This window comes from Gobio gobio (assembly GCF_949357685.1).
Source record: "Gobio gobio genome assembly, chromosome: 15".
NCBI lineage: Eukaryota > Metazoa > Chordata > Actinopteri > Cypriniformes > Gobionidae > Gobio > Gobio gobio.
Genome location: NC_137108.1, coordinates 25,869,022 through 25,882,998, shown reverse-complemented (window position 1 = coordinate 25,882,998; position 13,977 = coordinate 25,869,022). Strand labels below are relative to the sequence as shown.

Sequence of the window (13,977 nt, the reverse complement as noted above, 5' to 3'; positions counted from 1 at the left end):
TGCTTTAACACTGTATGTCAGAAGAGATAACACCATGTTCTAAACCTAACCTTATAGGCTAAAGTCAAGGTAAACGGCTGTTTATATTTTCAATTGAAAAACAACTATATCTCCCGTATTTTATTTCATTGTTACTGAGAAACAGCTGATTGAAGTTATGCAGAGAACATAAGAAAACATGTGTTAGGCTGTGTTAGGGAAAATTAGTGTTGAAGTTTAGTTTACAATGTGTGGTTTTGAGCATGAAATTAACCGTTTTGGCAATTGTGTTATGTTGGTGTGTTAAGAGTTTAGGAAAATTGTTAAAAGTATTGAAAAAATTGTCATAACGATCGTAAAAAACTGTAATGGTCATGTAATAACTTCTGTATGCTGGCAATAAACATTTTTGTAAGTGTGTCTATAATGTGATATGCTAAACTGATTTTATTTCGGGTGCGGGTCGGGGGGCGGGTGTCGGTTCTATTCTAAACGGGTCGGGTGCGGATTTTAATTAGTGCTGCTGTCGGAAAACAGGTCGGATGCGGTTTTAAGCACTGCGGGTGCGGGCGGGTGCGGATTTACAAAAACGGACTCATGCAGGACTCTGCCACAGAGACACCCCCCCCCCCACACACACACACACACACACACACACACACACACACACATAACAAATCCCAATTTAACCCCTGATTAAAACCACTATGTTATGCATGTCAGGCCAGTACGCTGTTGTTGTGTAAATGAATCGCCAAAACGCATAAAAAGTTTTCTGTTTTTAGATTAAAAAAAAACTGTTGTGTTAACCACCTCTTGAACAGGAGATTCATTCATGTTCTTCAGTTTACTTAAAGAGTTATGAGTTTAATTCAGTGTTAGTATTATTAATATACTATTATAGTATTTATTATTTGGAAGTTTTTTTATATATTTTTATTTACATTTTATTTAAAAATCAAATAAATGATATTCATTTCAGTTGAGGCAGAAGAGATAGTTTTAAGCTGGTCTGACCAAGTTGGTGTTTTACTGGTTTAGCTGGACCAGCAAACCGGCTTAGGCTGTTTTAAGCCATTTTTTCAACAGGAATATTAAGAAATATTTTCTTGTCTTTCTGGATCAGGCTCATGCATTGGAAGCCGATATGGAGCGTGAGTTTTTGGAGACGGCGTGTGCTTGTCGAGCAGTGATCTGCTGCAGAGTGACTCCTCTTCAGAAAGCTCTGGTGGTGGAGCTGGTTAAACGGCATAAGAAGGCGGTCACACTCGCCATCGGAGATGGAGCCAATGATGTCAGCATGATAAAGAGTAAGAGAAAAAGAGATGCAAACAGCATTGTTCAGCACTTGTTGTCTTCGCCATGACATTGACACTTTCTTTTTGACAGCTGATTTGTTTTTGATTTGCAAATATTATGGTTCTCTGAGTCAAATTACTAGGATTGGTTGAGGCTATAAATAACAAATGTTCTGTATACATTACAAATCAATGTTGACATTGTTACTGTAACTGTCACCATCAAAATCTCAATAATATAATATAATGTAATTGTGTTATTAATTTAAATACACTACTATTCAAAAGTTTGGGGTTGGTAAGATTCTTTATAATGTTTTTGAAAGTAGTCTCATATGCTCACCAAGGCTGAATTTTTAATCAAAAACGAAGTAAAAACAGTAATATTATGACAAATAATAAAAAAAATATGTAATACATATTTTATTTAATACAATTTAAAATGGAAATTATTGCTGTGATGGCAAAGCTGAATTGTCAGAAATCATTCATATATGCTGATTTGCTGCTCAAGAAACATTTCATATTATTATCAATATTGAAAACAGTTGCACTGCGTAATATTTTTGTGGAAACCGTGATACTTTTCTTCAGGATTATTTGATGAATAGTAAGAACAGCATTTATTTGATAAAGAAATTTTTGTAACCATTTAAAAAATATTGACTGTCTTTATTGATCAATTTATTGATTAAGGTTTTCATTTCTTTTAAAAAAAAAAAAACTCTCACTGACCTCAAACTTTAGAACTTTAGTGTATATATTATTGTTATTATTAGTATAATCTTGAGATTGGGTTTATTCAGTTTATTTTGAAGATAATTAGCAAAGATTAAATAATTAGTTTCCTATTAATTGCTTAATTCCTTAAGTTTAATTGCATTTACTTAGACTCATATTACAGATAAAGTACAGTGTATGCTTTAATTTGACATAATCTTGTTTTGTGGTCATTCTTGCAACCATGAGTGTATGGAATCTAATTTAACATTTTTAGTAAGTACAAACCAGTCAAGAAGTTTGAAGTTCCTTTTTTTAGATTATGCAAAGGTGCCCGGAGAAACCAGATTAGTGATGTTCGTTCCTTTGTTTCGTTTGTTGTTGTATGTGGTTGTGTTACTTCCCTCGACTGAGAAAAAACATCTCCGAACTTTGTCCTTGGGCTCTCACGGTGTCACAACTATATTTCAAAAGGCTTCTGTGAACATGGATAACGAGATGTGGAGGATGTGGTTTATGTCTAAATCTCTTTGCACCATCCTGTTCTATCCCTACTCAATATATTTACACACACACACACACACACACGCACGCACACGTTCTTGCAATGTTCCATCTTCTGTTTGTTTGATGCTGTGGGTGTGGTTGTGTTCAGGGGATTCTGCTGGTGGGTAGCTGTCAAGTGTCAATGAAAAAGATTTGTTCTTCACACTAGTACCATTGTCAATCAGTCTTTTGATGACTGTCCCCCTGGTTTTAATGTTATTTAGAGTGATTCATATCACTTTGGACTGTCCCAAATGTATGGTTTTAGTAAAAGGGAGATTCAGGTATTAGTTTATCTGCTTTAACCCAACATTTGGAGTGTTACTTGAACCTGACCTTCAGAGAGCTTATACCCAAGAGCAGGGATTTTCAAACTGGGCTCAGGGGACCTCAAGTGGATGGAAACATGAGGGGGGAAAAAACGATACACTGTATTTGTAGGGGTGTCAGAATTAACATTGTAACTTGAGATATTCAGTATATTTTAGGAAATCATTGTTTTACTCAACTTTACTGAATTAGATAATAGCCTATTACTGATTCAAAATACTGGTTAAAATCTTTCTGCGGCAAGCAGGGCAGAGAGCCGTGGGAACGGAGCAAGGCCATGGTACGAGTGTTAAAGGGATAGTTCACCCAAAAATGTAAATTTTATCATCATTACAAGTTGTTCCAAACCTGTTTGAGTTTCTTTGTTCTGCTGAACACAGAAGATATTTTGAAGAATGTTTATAACCAAGCAGATCGAAGCAACCATTGACTACCATAGTATGGAAAAAATACTTTGGTAGTCAATGGTTGCTTGGATCTGCTTGGTTACAAACTTTCTTCAAAATATCATATTTTCTTGTGTTTAGCAGAACAAAGAAACTCATACAGGTTTGGAACAACTTGAGGGTGAGTAAATGATGACAGAATTTTCATTTTTGGGTGAATTATCCCTTTAATGAGGATTCATGTCGGCAGACTCTGCTCAGCTCTGCTGATTGGCACAGCCCTGCTTGCCACAGTAAATTGAACTTACAGTATATATGTATATTGCTGCCTTAATTTCTACTTTAAGCAGGGAGTCTGCAGTAAGAGGTTTATATTGAAATCAGGGTTATATTGAACTCCCAAATTACCAGCTAAATCCAACTGCAAAACCCTCAAGTAAGATATAAAATTGAACGGCATTATCTGAATTAGTGTGTTTTTCTCCTTCTGTAGCGGCTCACATTGGCGTGGGCATCAGCGGTCAGGAGGGGATCCAGGCCGTGCTGGCATCCGACTACTCATTTTCCCAGTTCCGCTTCCTGCAGCGACTTTTGCTGGTACACGGACGCTGGTCCTATCTGCGTATGTGCCGTTTTCTCTGTTACTTCTTCTACAAGAACTTCGCCTTCACTATGGTCCACTTCTGGTTCGGGTTCTTCTGTGGGTTCTCAGCACAGGTGAGAGATTCATTCTGAGGCTCAAAAAAAGTTATTTATGAGGTGATGTCTTAACCTCTGTTTACTGTGATTTCTTTGATTTAGACTGTCTACGACCAATACTTCATCACTCTCTACAATATCGTATACACATCGCTACCAGTGTTAGCCATGGGCATCTTCGATCAGGTAAGAAAAAGAAAACATACTTCAAATACTCGTTTTTGTTTACATTTTATAAGAAACTCCACTGCAAACACTTGTCTATTTCAGGATGTTCCTGAACAGAGGAGTCTGGAGTATCCAAAGCTATATGAGCCGGGCCAGCTGAACTTGCTGTTTAACAAGCGAGAGTTCTTTATCTGTATCGCACAAGGGATCTACACTTCTGTGGTTCTGTTCTTCATTCCGTACGGTGTTCTCTCTTACGCCACACAGAGCAATGGAGTCCCACTGGCAGACTACCAAACTTTTGCAGTAACAACAGCTACAGCCCTTGTCATCGTTGTCAGCGTCCAAGTGAGTCTATGAGGAAAGCTGTTCAAGATTAAACATTAGCACTTAAGTAGGGCTTCTGAATGTATAGATGGTTTAGTGGTTCTCATTTTGTTATTTATTTTTTAAGGTTGTGTACTGTGACAAGACATTTTGTATCTATTCTGAATGGCTCAAGCTATTTGTTACTTGTTTTTAGATTGCTCTGGACACAGGTTATTGGACGGCTATAAATCACTTCTTTATATGGGGCTCTTTGGGTACCTACTTCACTATCCTCTTCGCTATGCACTCCAGCATCCTGTTCAGCATCTTCCCCAAGCAGTTCCATTTCCTTGGTGAGTCAGCACTCTTTGGCCCAACAGAAATCTTGAACAGAAACCCACATTTGATAATATCTAAACAGTATGTGTCACAAGCATAACTCATCAGCCAATACATCTGGAAATGCAGATAGCATTACTCTATATTCAGGTTTTTAAATGACAAAATAACTGTTGATGGATACACTACCATTCAAAAGTTTGGGGTCATAAAAAAACTTTTTGTTGTTGAAAAAAAATTATACTTTTTTTTCTGCAAGAACACATTCGTGATAAATAAACTAAGTGATAGTATTTGTAATAGTATTATTTATAATAAGAAATGTTTCTTGAGCACCAAATCAGCATATTAGAATGATTTCTGAAAGATCATGTGACACTGAAGACTGGAATAATAATGCTGAAAATTCAGCTTTATCATCACAGGAATTAATTGAGAAAAAAATAGTGTTGTCAAAATTAGCGTGCTAATGCATGCAATTATTATATTTTCAGTTCACAGAAAGATGCACACCAGAATTTAGTTCTCTTTCGCACTTGAACGAGCAATAACACACAGGATTATGCCAAAATGACCCTCTGCTTTGCAGAGTATTCTCATAAGATCAGTCTTAAAGAGTTAAATAACGTCTTAAATAAACTTGTGAAAAAAAATGAGATGTCTGTGACAGCATGTCAGATCTGTGTTAGCAGCCTAATAAATCAGTTGCTGTGATGTCTGTCATTAATGTTAATCAAAGAACAAAGGCAACAGAGAAAATTGTAGCTTTAATAAGGATTCATCTATATTTAATGTATTATTCCCTAAATTAAAATTCCCTGATCATTTACACACCCCATCTCATCCAAGATGTTCATGTCTTTCTTTCTTCTGTCGAAAAGAAATAAAGTTTTTTTGAGGAAAACATTTTTTCTCCATATAATGTATTTCAATGGTAACCAACGGGTTAAAGGTCCAAATCAATGCAGTTTCAAAGGGCTTTGAATGGCTTCAGATCCCAGCTGAGGAATAGGGTCTTAGCGAAACCATCAGTCATTTTCAACAAAAAAAAATAGACATTTATATACTTTTAACCTCAAATGCACAACTTCTGTGTTCTTCACGGCGTATGACGTCATCACGACGGTCACGCATGATGTAGGTGGAAGTACTCACCCAGTGCCGAAAAACGTTTGTTTTTTCACTGGGACGGTACTTCCACATACGCCATGGCCGTGACCTTTCTGACGTGATAACGTCATATGTCATGAAGTAGAACAACACAGAAGTCGCACATTTGAGGTTAAAAAGTATGTAAGTTAATTTTTTTTTGAAAATGGCTTCGCTAGATCCGACCCTTTTCCTCAGCCGGGATTGTGCAGAGCCCTTTGAAGCCCTTTAAAACTGCATTGATTTGGACCTTTAACCCATTGGTTGCCTTTGAAATACATTATATGGAAAACTTTTCCTCAAAAAAACTTAATTACTTTTCGACTGAAGTAAGAAAGACATGAACATCTTGGATGAGATGGGGATGAGTAAGGCCTCGATCAGACAGAACGCGTTTTTCAGGTTCGAAAACGCGAGGCACACTGCACTGCCTTTTATTGGTCGACGTTTTTCAATTTAGAATTATTTTTCTTTTTTCTTTTTTTTCTTATGTTGCTAGGAAACCCCCGAGTCAGCTGTAGCGGTCACCACAACGTAAGGCCCACCTCTCCCTTCATTCGATTTTGACAATAGAAAAAAAACGCGATGATGTCGGGCGCGGTTTTTTTTCAACTTCAGGCTTCATAACGCAAGGCTCAGCAGGCGGTTAAAAAGCGAGGCGCCAGGGCGCACAAACAGTTCGCATAACACTCTGCCAACAGAAATCTATTCAAAAAAGGCGCCTCTCACTGCAAAAAGGTGTTCTGTCTGATCGGGGCCTAAATTATCAGGAAATTTTCATTTTGAAGTGAACTAATCCTTTAAGTTCACTTGAATTTATTTTTTAAAGCTATAAATGTTGAAATTGATATAGCTTTCAATTATGCTGTAATGTTGAATGTCTATCATTAATGTTTAAAAAAAAATCTATTTCATAGAGACGTCAGTGATATCATTCATTCATAAAAAGATGCCATTACAACAAATATTTTTTTTTGTCTTTAAGTTACATTAATTTGGAAAGTAACTCTGAAATTATTACAATATAAAAATATTAAAAACTCAAATGTTTGTAATCGCATTTAAATCACGGTTAATTACAGAAAAAATATTTTAATCGATTGACGGCACTAAATAAATATATAATTAATTTACAATGACAAGTAGATATACTGAAAATACTGGCTTTAAAATATGCATGGATTTTTAATTGTGTGATGTTTAAATTATATATTGTTTGTATTTTATCTTGTTCAAAATGTGCGTGTGCATTTGGTATGTGTAGCTTATTTTGTTTTTGTCTGCATACCATGTGCTAATTAACCACAGGAAGTGCCCAAAACACACTCGGACAGCCAGTGGTTTGGTTAACTATTGCTCTGGCTACCGTCATCTGCATTGCTCCAGTCCTTGCTTTCCGCTTTCTCAAACTGGACCTTAAACCTCAGCTCTCAGATACCGTAAGTATGCGGTTTGTCTGGCCACCATCTTTGAATTTGTTATTATTCCACATTTTAAGTTTATATTCAACCAAACATTTATTATTAATATATCACAGCAAAGATCCTACACAATACTTAATATTATTATATTTAATAAATGTTTATTTATTTATAGTTTATTTAATAGGGACAGATACAGTAAACATAGATTATCTTCTTTAAGCAATCCCATGCCAGTATCAAAGGCTAATTCGCAACACCTGTCCCTAGAAGGGCTTTTTGTATTAAGATATTACACTAAATGTAAATGAAAAAAAGAGAAACAATACATTGAACACAAACAAAGGTCAGAATTTTTTTTTTATAAAATAAAATTAAAAAATATTCGAATTAACACGTTTTGACATGTGTGATCACCAGAGATGTATAGTAACGAAGTAGAACTACTTCACTACTGTACTTAAGTACTAAAAGGCAGTATCTGTACTTTACTAGAGTATTATTTTTTTTCTCCCACTTCCACTTTTACTTCAGTACATATTTTCAATGAGTTTAATACTTTTACTCCGATATTTTTTTATGTGCTGCATCGTTACTCGTTACAATTATAAAAATGTTACGAATCATTCCATTCCGAGAGAGAGAGAGAGAGAGAGAGAGCGAGAGAGAGAGAGAGAGAGAGCGCGAGCCCCGCGCGCGCATTCACTGTCTTTAAAACAGCGTCTTGCGCTCAAATTGCTCTCTAATTGTTCACATAGTTAATGAGCACTGTGAAGTAACATATACAAACAATGAACAGCTGTATTTTTATTAACTAAGATTAACAAAGATTAATAAATACAGTAACAAATTTATTGATCATGGTTAGTTCATGTTAGTTATTAGTCTAATACATTAACTAATGTAATGTTAACAAATCAAACCATATTGTAAAGTGTTAAAAACAAATAATTTACTCAGAACACCTCTTGAAATGAGAATATAAGTGTGCTTACCCCATTTTTTTTTTTTAGTAAGAGTGGTTAGTAAGATTTAATCTTAATGAACTACAGTATTTTCAGGTTATTTATATGGCAATGTGTAGAAAAATTACCTACCAACATTGTGATTGTCCTTTAGGTTGATCATTTGAAATAATAAAAACAATATGATGTTCAAACTTTTGACTACTTTCTTTAATAACACAATACTTGTACTTTTACTTTCAGTACTTGAGTAGTACATTTTAAAATAAACTACTTGCAATACTTAAGTACAAAAAATGTTGAATACTTTAGTACTTCTACTTAAGTGTGGTGCTTAAAGAGCACTTCAACTTCTACTCAAGTCACTTTTTTGATAAGGAAAGTCTGTGTCTCTAGTACTTTATACATCTCTGGTGATCACACATGGTCACACTGTTCTTGCTGTATGAGCCAGGATTTTGTCAGTTTTTTTTAAAGTAGACAGTTTAGTAAGTCTTTATCTCCGCATGTAGAGAGTTCCATTGGATGGCTCCTTTCACAGAAAAAAACAGTCTGAGCAAAAGATGTTCTACAAAATGGAACTTTACAGTCTCCACATGTTGCTGCTCTCGTGGATCTAAAATTTTGCAGTCTGTTTACAAAAAAACAAAGTGGCTCTGGGGCAAGTCTATTCAAGCATTTAAACACAAGCTTTATATAGATAAAATTACAAAAATTCATAAAGTTTAAGATTTTGTGTTTAATAAATATAGGACAGTGATGAAATCGTATGGGCTTTTTATCTAAAATTTTAAAAAGCACGATTATAAAGCCGTTCAAGAGTGGTTTGGTTCGTCTGAGTCCAGACAGTGGTGCAGTACGACAGCGGTTACATAATCATTGTGTTTAAAAAAACATACGCACATTCAAATGTTAAGCAATTTCTGATAGTCCTGAAAGTATTCATACTGGCCTTCGTTTTTAATGATAGCTTTTTAATGTGACTTTTAAAATTTAGCTGAGAGTCTAATATAACTCCTAAATATTTATCTTGTTTGACTTGTTCAATGATTTCGCCTTTCATTTCAATGTTTCATTTGTTTGCTGTTGGTGTCTTTTTGTATCCATATTAATTTAAAGGTAGGGTAGGTAGGATTTGGTTAAAAAACTTTTGTTCCAAATTTGTTTAAATTTTCTTTATATATCAATACATAATTAAAATGTAAGTACTCTGAAAAAGAAAGTATGAAAATTGAGTGTCTGTAGACCTCTCATGACTGTTTTAAAGACAGCTCATTATTTCCATTCACTCCACCTTCTCCCTTCTGGGCTCTTTCCAAAGCCACGCCCCCAAAACACATGAACGCGCCACGCCGACCGCTCAGCTCATGCATTATTATTATTTAACTGAGACGAGCGGAGAAGGAGCGGAGTGCATGTAGTGACATGTCAGAATCACATGTAATAAAAAAATCTAACTTTATCATTATGAATATAAACAAATAAGATGTCTTTTAGTAGGCTACTCACTCTCAAGCTAGAATAACGATACTGGTAAAGTTCAAAATACACACACAACACAGTGTCTACGACACACACAGATACAAGATAAAAACATTGGTAGAGTATATAAAAACAAACCAAGGGCCGAAATAAACGTGCAGGTAAAGTTCCCGGTGAACATGGTAAAAGAGTTTTACAGTCTATGGTTTAGACAGAGGGTAGTAGCTAAAGCTAACTTAGTTCTAAAAAAAGTTCCTGGATGCGGTGTACTAGCTTTTACACATGCATTTTGTTATCTAAAGTTACATTTTGCGAAATTCAACACAACAGCGATCAACTTGAGCTAAGCATATTGAGTATTTATCATCTCTACTAATGGCTCGCTAGGTGTATAACATTGTAACTTTATGCTAAGTAATGTTATGTTAGCTATATTAGGCAGCTACGTGTGCTAGTGATACATGCTTCATGAAAACATAAACCAAAAAAATGTATAATCAAAATGAAAGATTACCTGTCCAGCAGAAATACAGGTTTTCACAACAAAATCCGCTCAATTGCTACTCAAAACTAGCCCAAAACAAGCCCAGTCATGTTTCTCCGGTAAAAATCGCGTTTGGGGGGTAAAATATGTGTCTTTTTGGCAGGGCTGCCTGCTAAAATTCGAAAATCCCAGGGCAAAACATCACATAATTGGGGTCGCTTCAACCCGCAGACATAAAAACAGCCCGCGGCAACAGTGTTTGAAGTAGCCCGACTTGGTTGGCAACAGTGGGGTGCGCGCATGTGGGCAGATCCTGAGCAAAAGCGGTGATAGCCATGGTAGCGAGAGAGAGTGACAGGCGCCCAAGCCAATCACTTGATTCGGCCCGAACGAAAATAATGAGCGGTGTTTATTGCAGATTAAAACGTCTAGAGTCACTCGATTTTTATACTCTCTTTTTCAGAGTACTTAAATTTTAATTATGTATTGACATATAAAGACAGTTTAAACAAATTTGGACAAAAGTGTTTTAGATCATACTTACCTACCCCACCTTTAATATTCCCTTTAGCATCAGCTAACATTTTCATGTCGTAATTTGATTATGAGTTGCGCAGTTCTTTCACTACTTGATTTCATATCTAGTTTTAAGAGGTTTTGAGAGCAAAATCTCTTTTTTTTTATTAACTGTCGCACTGCATCACTCACCCATGGGAGCTGTATTTTTCTTTGTGGCATTTTACATTGTGTTAAAAAACGTGTCCAAGATATCACTCATTACAGTAGTGAATAAATCACAACAATCATTCGATTATTTTGAAAAATGTCATCGCAGTTAGTGTTTATCAATTCATTTTCAAGTTTAGGTAGATTTTTGGGAGAAATTATTAGCTTTGATACCTTTTGATTATTTGTATATTCTTTCAAACGTTTTTTCGTCAGTTTTCTAGAAATTAAGATCATATTATGGTCTGAGAGCCCACAAACTAAATTGTACATTTTTAAACTCTTTGCGGTTTATTTGTAAAAATTAAATCAATTGCTGTTTGAGTTTTTTTAGTTATATGGGTTCTCTAGTTTCTGTGATCATTGAGTAAATCCCTAGTAAGTTTTATTGATTGTGTTTCTTTGTATGTGGTTATTTGCATTGTTGTTAGTTAGAGTGAAAGAGTGTTTTTTAATGTTAATGTTTAATATTAATATAAAAATATATGTTAATAAACACAAATATAAAGCTTAAATATAAAGGATAAAAAAAAGAAATGCTCCTCAGTATTGATCATTGCAATTATTTCTAATTGTTGGATAGTTATGTTTGGTTGATTTATTGCATATTCTGATTCATAGCATAGATCATATATGTTTCACATCAGTAGGTTTGACACATTTTGTAGTTTCTGGTTATCCCCTCACACTCATCCTCGCCCCTTATTACATTCTCACTCTCTTTCTGCAGGTGCGCTACACTCAACTTGTGCTGCAGAAAAAGCGGAAGCCTGGTGGGCGTGCGGGTCGTGGAGTGGGCAGTTCAGGAGTAGCCGGTGGCAGTGCTCTTGGCCGCTTGGGGAGAGGTGGATCTCGACGCTCCGGTTATGCATTTGCGCATCAGGAGGGCTTTGGCGAGCTGATCACTTCGGGGAAAAATATGCGTCTGAGTTCACTGGGTCTCGCTTCTTTCGCTTCCCGCCACAGCAGCAGTTGGATCGATACCCTTCGTAGGAAAAAACACACAAACAGCCCTGGTGTGCAGAACACCCCGCCCACCGGAGATGACAGTGCCACCTCCTCTCAAGCCCCACCCCTTTCCACATCTTCCTCAGTAAATTGTCGTCAAGACACAGTGGCAGGCGAGGCAGGGCAGCAATTCAATGAATTCGTCATCACTCACAGCCCTGATGATATCGCGCTCAGCGTGCTCAGGTGTGCAGACAGAGAGACGGGAGCATGTAGTACTGGGACAGTGCAGGTAAATATACATCTGAAAACAAGTTCAAGCACAAATTGTATACATATACACCACATGCAGGCCAACATACACAAATATAAGACATTATACAACATGGGACAGAGGGTTGAATCTGAAGGTGTGTCCGATATTTTGTGGATTGATAAAAATAAAAGAAATTCCCCCAAGGAGAAAACGGCAGGAAGCAGAACTATTAAAAACACTTTCATTTCTCACTTTTTGCACGTAGTAGTGGTCTCAGCTATATCTGCAGTGAGTTCCTCAATAATTAGGATAACGCTTTTAGTTTATATGGTTCATTATTTGTTTGAGTTTGTCAGGTTCATTATTTGTTTGAGTTTGTCAGTGAGATTTTTTTGTTTAAAAGCAATTAATACTTTTATTTAGCACGCACGCATGACAATGATCAAAAGTGACATTAAAGACTTTTACACTGTTACCAAAATATTCTATTTTAAAATAATGTTGTATTTTTGAACTTTCTATTCATTAAATAATCCTGAAAAAAATTATCACAACATGTTAAGCAGTACAACATTGATAATAATAAAAAATTATAAATATGTCTTGAGCACTAAATCAACATTTGTGAAGGATCATTTTGACATTGAAGACTGAAAATTCAACTTTGACATTACAGGAATAAAATACATTTTAAAATATATTAAAATGTAAAAAATAGATTAAGTTTTTGGCTTTAAATTGTAGTAGTATTTGCTATAATAATATAATATTATGCTGTTTAACAGTTTTTGAACAAATAAGTGCAGCCTTGTTGAGCACAAGAGACTTGAGCACAACATTTTAAAAAATCTTACTGAACCCAAATTTTTAGTGTGTGTGTGTGTGTACATGTTTTTTCTATCCCTGAATGCACACTGACTCATAGGGACTTGTGTCACCGTGGGGACCTAAAATGAGGTCCCCATGAGGAAACTAGCTAATAAATCATACAGAATTAGTTTTTTTGAAAATGTAAAAATGCAGAAAGTTTTGTGTGATGGATAGGTTTAGGGGTAGGGTGCAAGGGGATAGAATATACAGTTGAATGTACAGTTTAAAAACAATTACGACTATGGAGAGTCTCCACAAAGATACTGAACCAGACGTGTGTGTGTGTGTGTGTGTGTGTGTGTGTGTGTGTGTGTGTGTGTGTGTGTGTGTGTGTGTGTGTGTGTGTGTGTGTGTGTGTGTGTGTGTGTGTGTGTGTGTGTGTGTGTGTGTGTGTGTGTGTGTGTGTGTGTGTGTGTGTGTGTGTGTGTGTGTGTGTGTGTGTGTTACAAATAATTATTAAAACACCATATGCGAATTATTAACTTTATTAGGGCTGTGGTGTAGAGTAGACTATGTAAATATTTAAAAATCAGAAAGCCTAGCTGTTCTCTTTACTTTGCATGTTTTACAATGTTTGTTTTTTGGACATGTAGCTCGCCTCACACAGTGGAAGAGTTTATTTAAATTCTCATCTAAAAATGCTTAGCTTGACTATGAGATGGGACCAAGCAGCTGTTGTTGACATGCCATTGGACAAAAAAAGCATATAATAAATGCTGATCATGTATTTGTGGTTGCAAAGGGGAGCCAAACAAAACTTGCTGAATGATTTCTGAAATGGTAGACAACACTAGTAACAAATAGTAGTTAGTTGTGGTCTCCCCGATCCATTTTTTAGGCAGGAAGGTGTATGGTTTAGTAGCTTTAGTTAATTAATAGTAATGTGATTCTATATGAAAAAA

At 35.8% G+C, this 13,977-nt stretch overlaps 1 protein-coding gene across 3 annotated transcripts in view; it reads left to right on the top strand.

Annotated features, from left to right (window-relative positions):
• atp8b2 (ATPase phospholipid transporting 8B2) overlaps window positions 1-13,977 on the top strand; it is a 64,743-nt gene that overhangs the window by 46,829 nt on the left and 3,937 nt on the right. For all 3 annotated transcript variants that reach the window (XM_079836882.1, XM_079836880.1, XM_079836881.1), the window contains 7 exons: window positions 1,106-1,289; window positions 3,753-3,976; window positions 4,061-4,144; window positions 4,229-4,474; window positions 4,650-4,788; window positions 7,232-7,362; window positions 11,732-12,241. In XM_079836882.1, coding sequence (XP_079693008.1) covers window positions 1,106-1,289; window positions 3,753-3,976; window positions 4,061-4,144; window positions 4,229-4,474; window positions 4,650-4,788; window positions 7,232-7,362; window positions 11,732-12,241 — 1,518 coding nt within the window. The remainder of the gene's footprint in view (window positions 1-1,105; window positions 1,290-3,752; window positions 3,977-4,060; window positions 4,145-4,228; window positions 4,475-4,649; window positions 4,789-7,231; window positions 7,363-11,731; window positions 12,242-13,977) is intronic.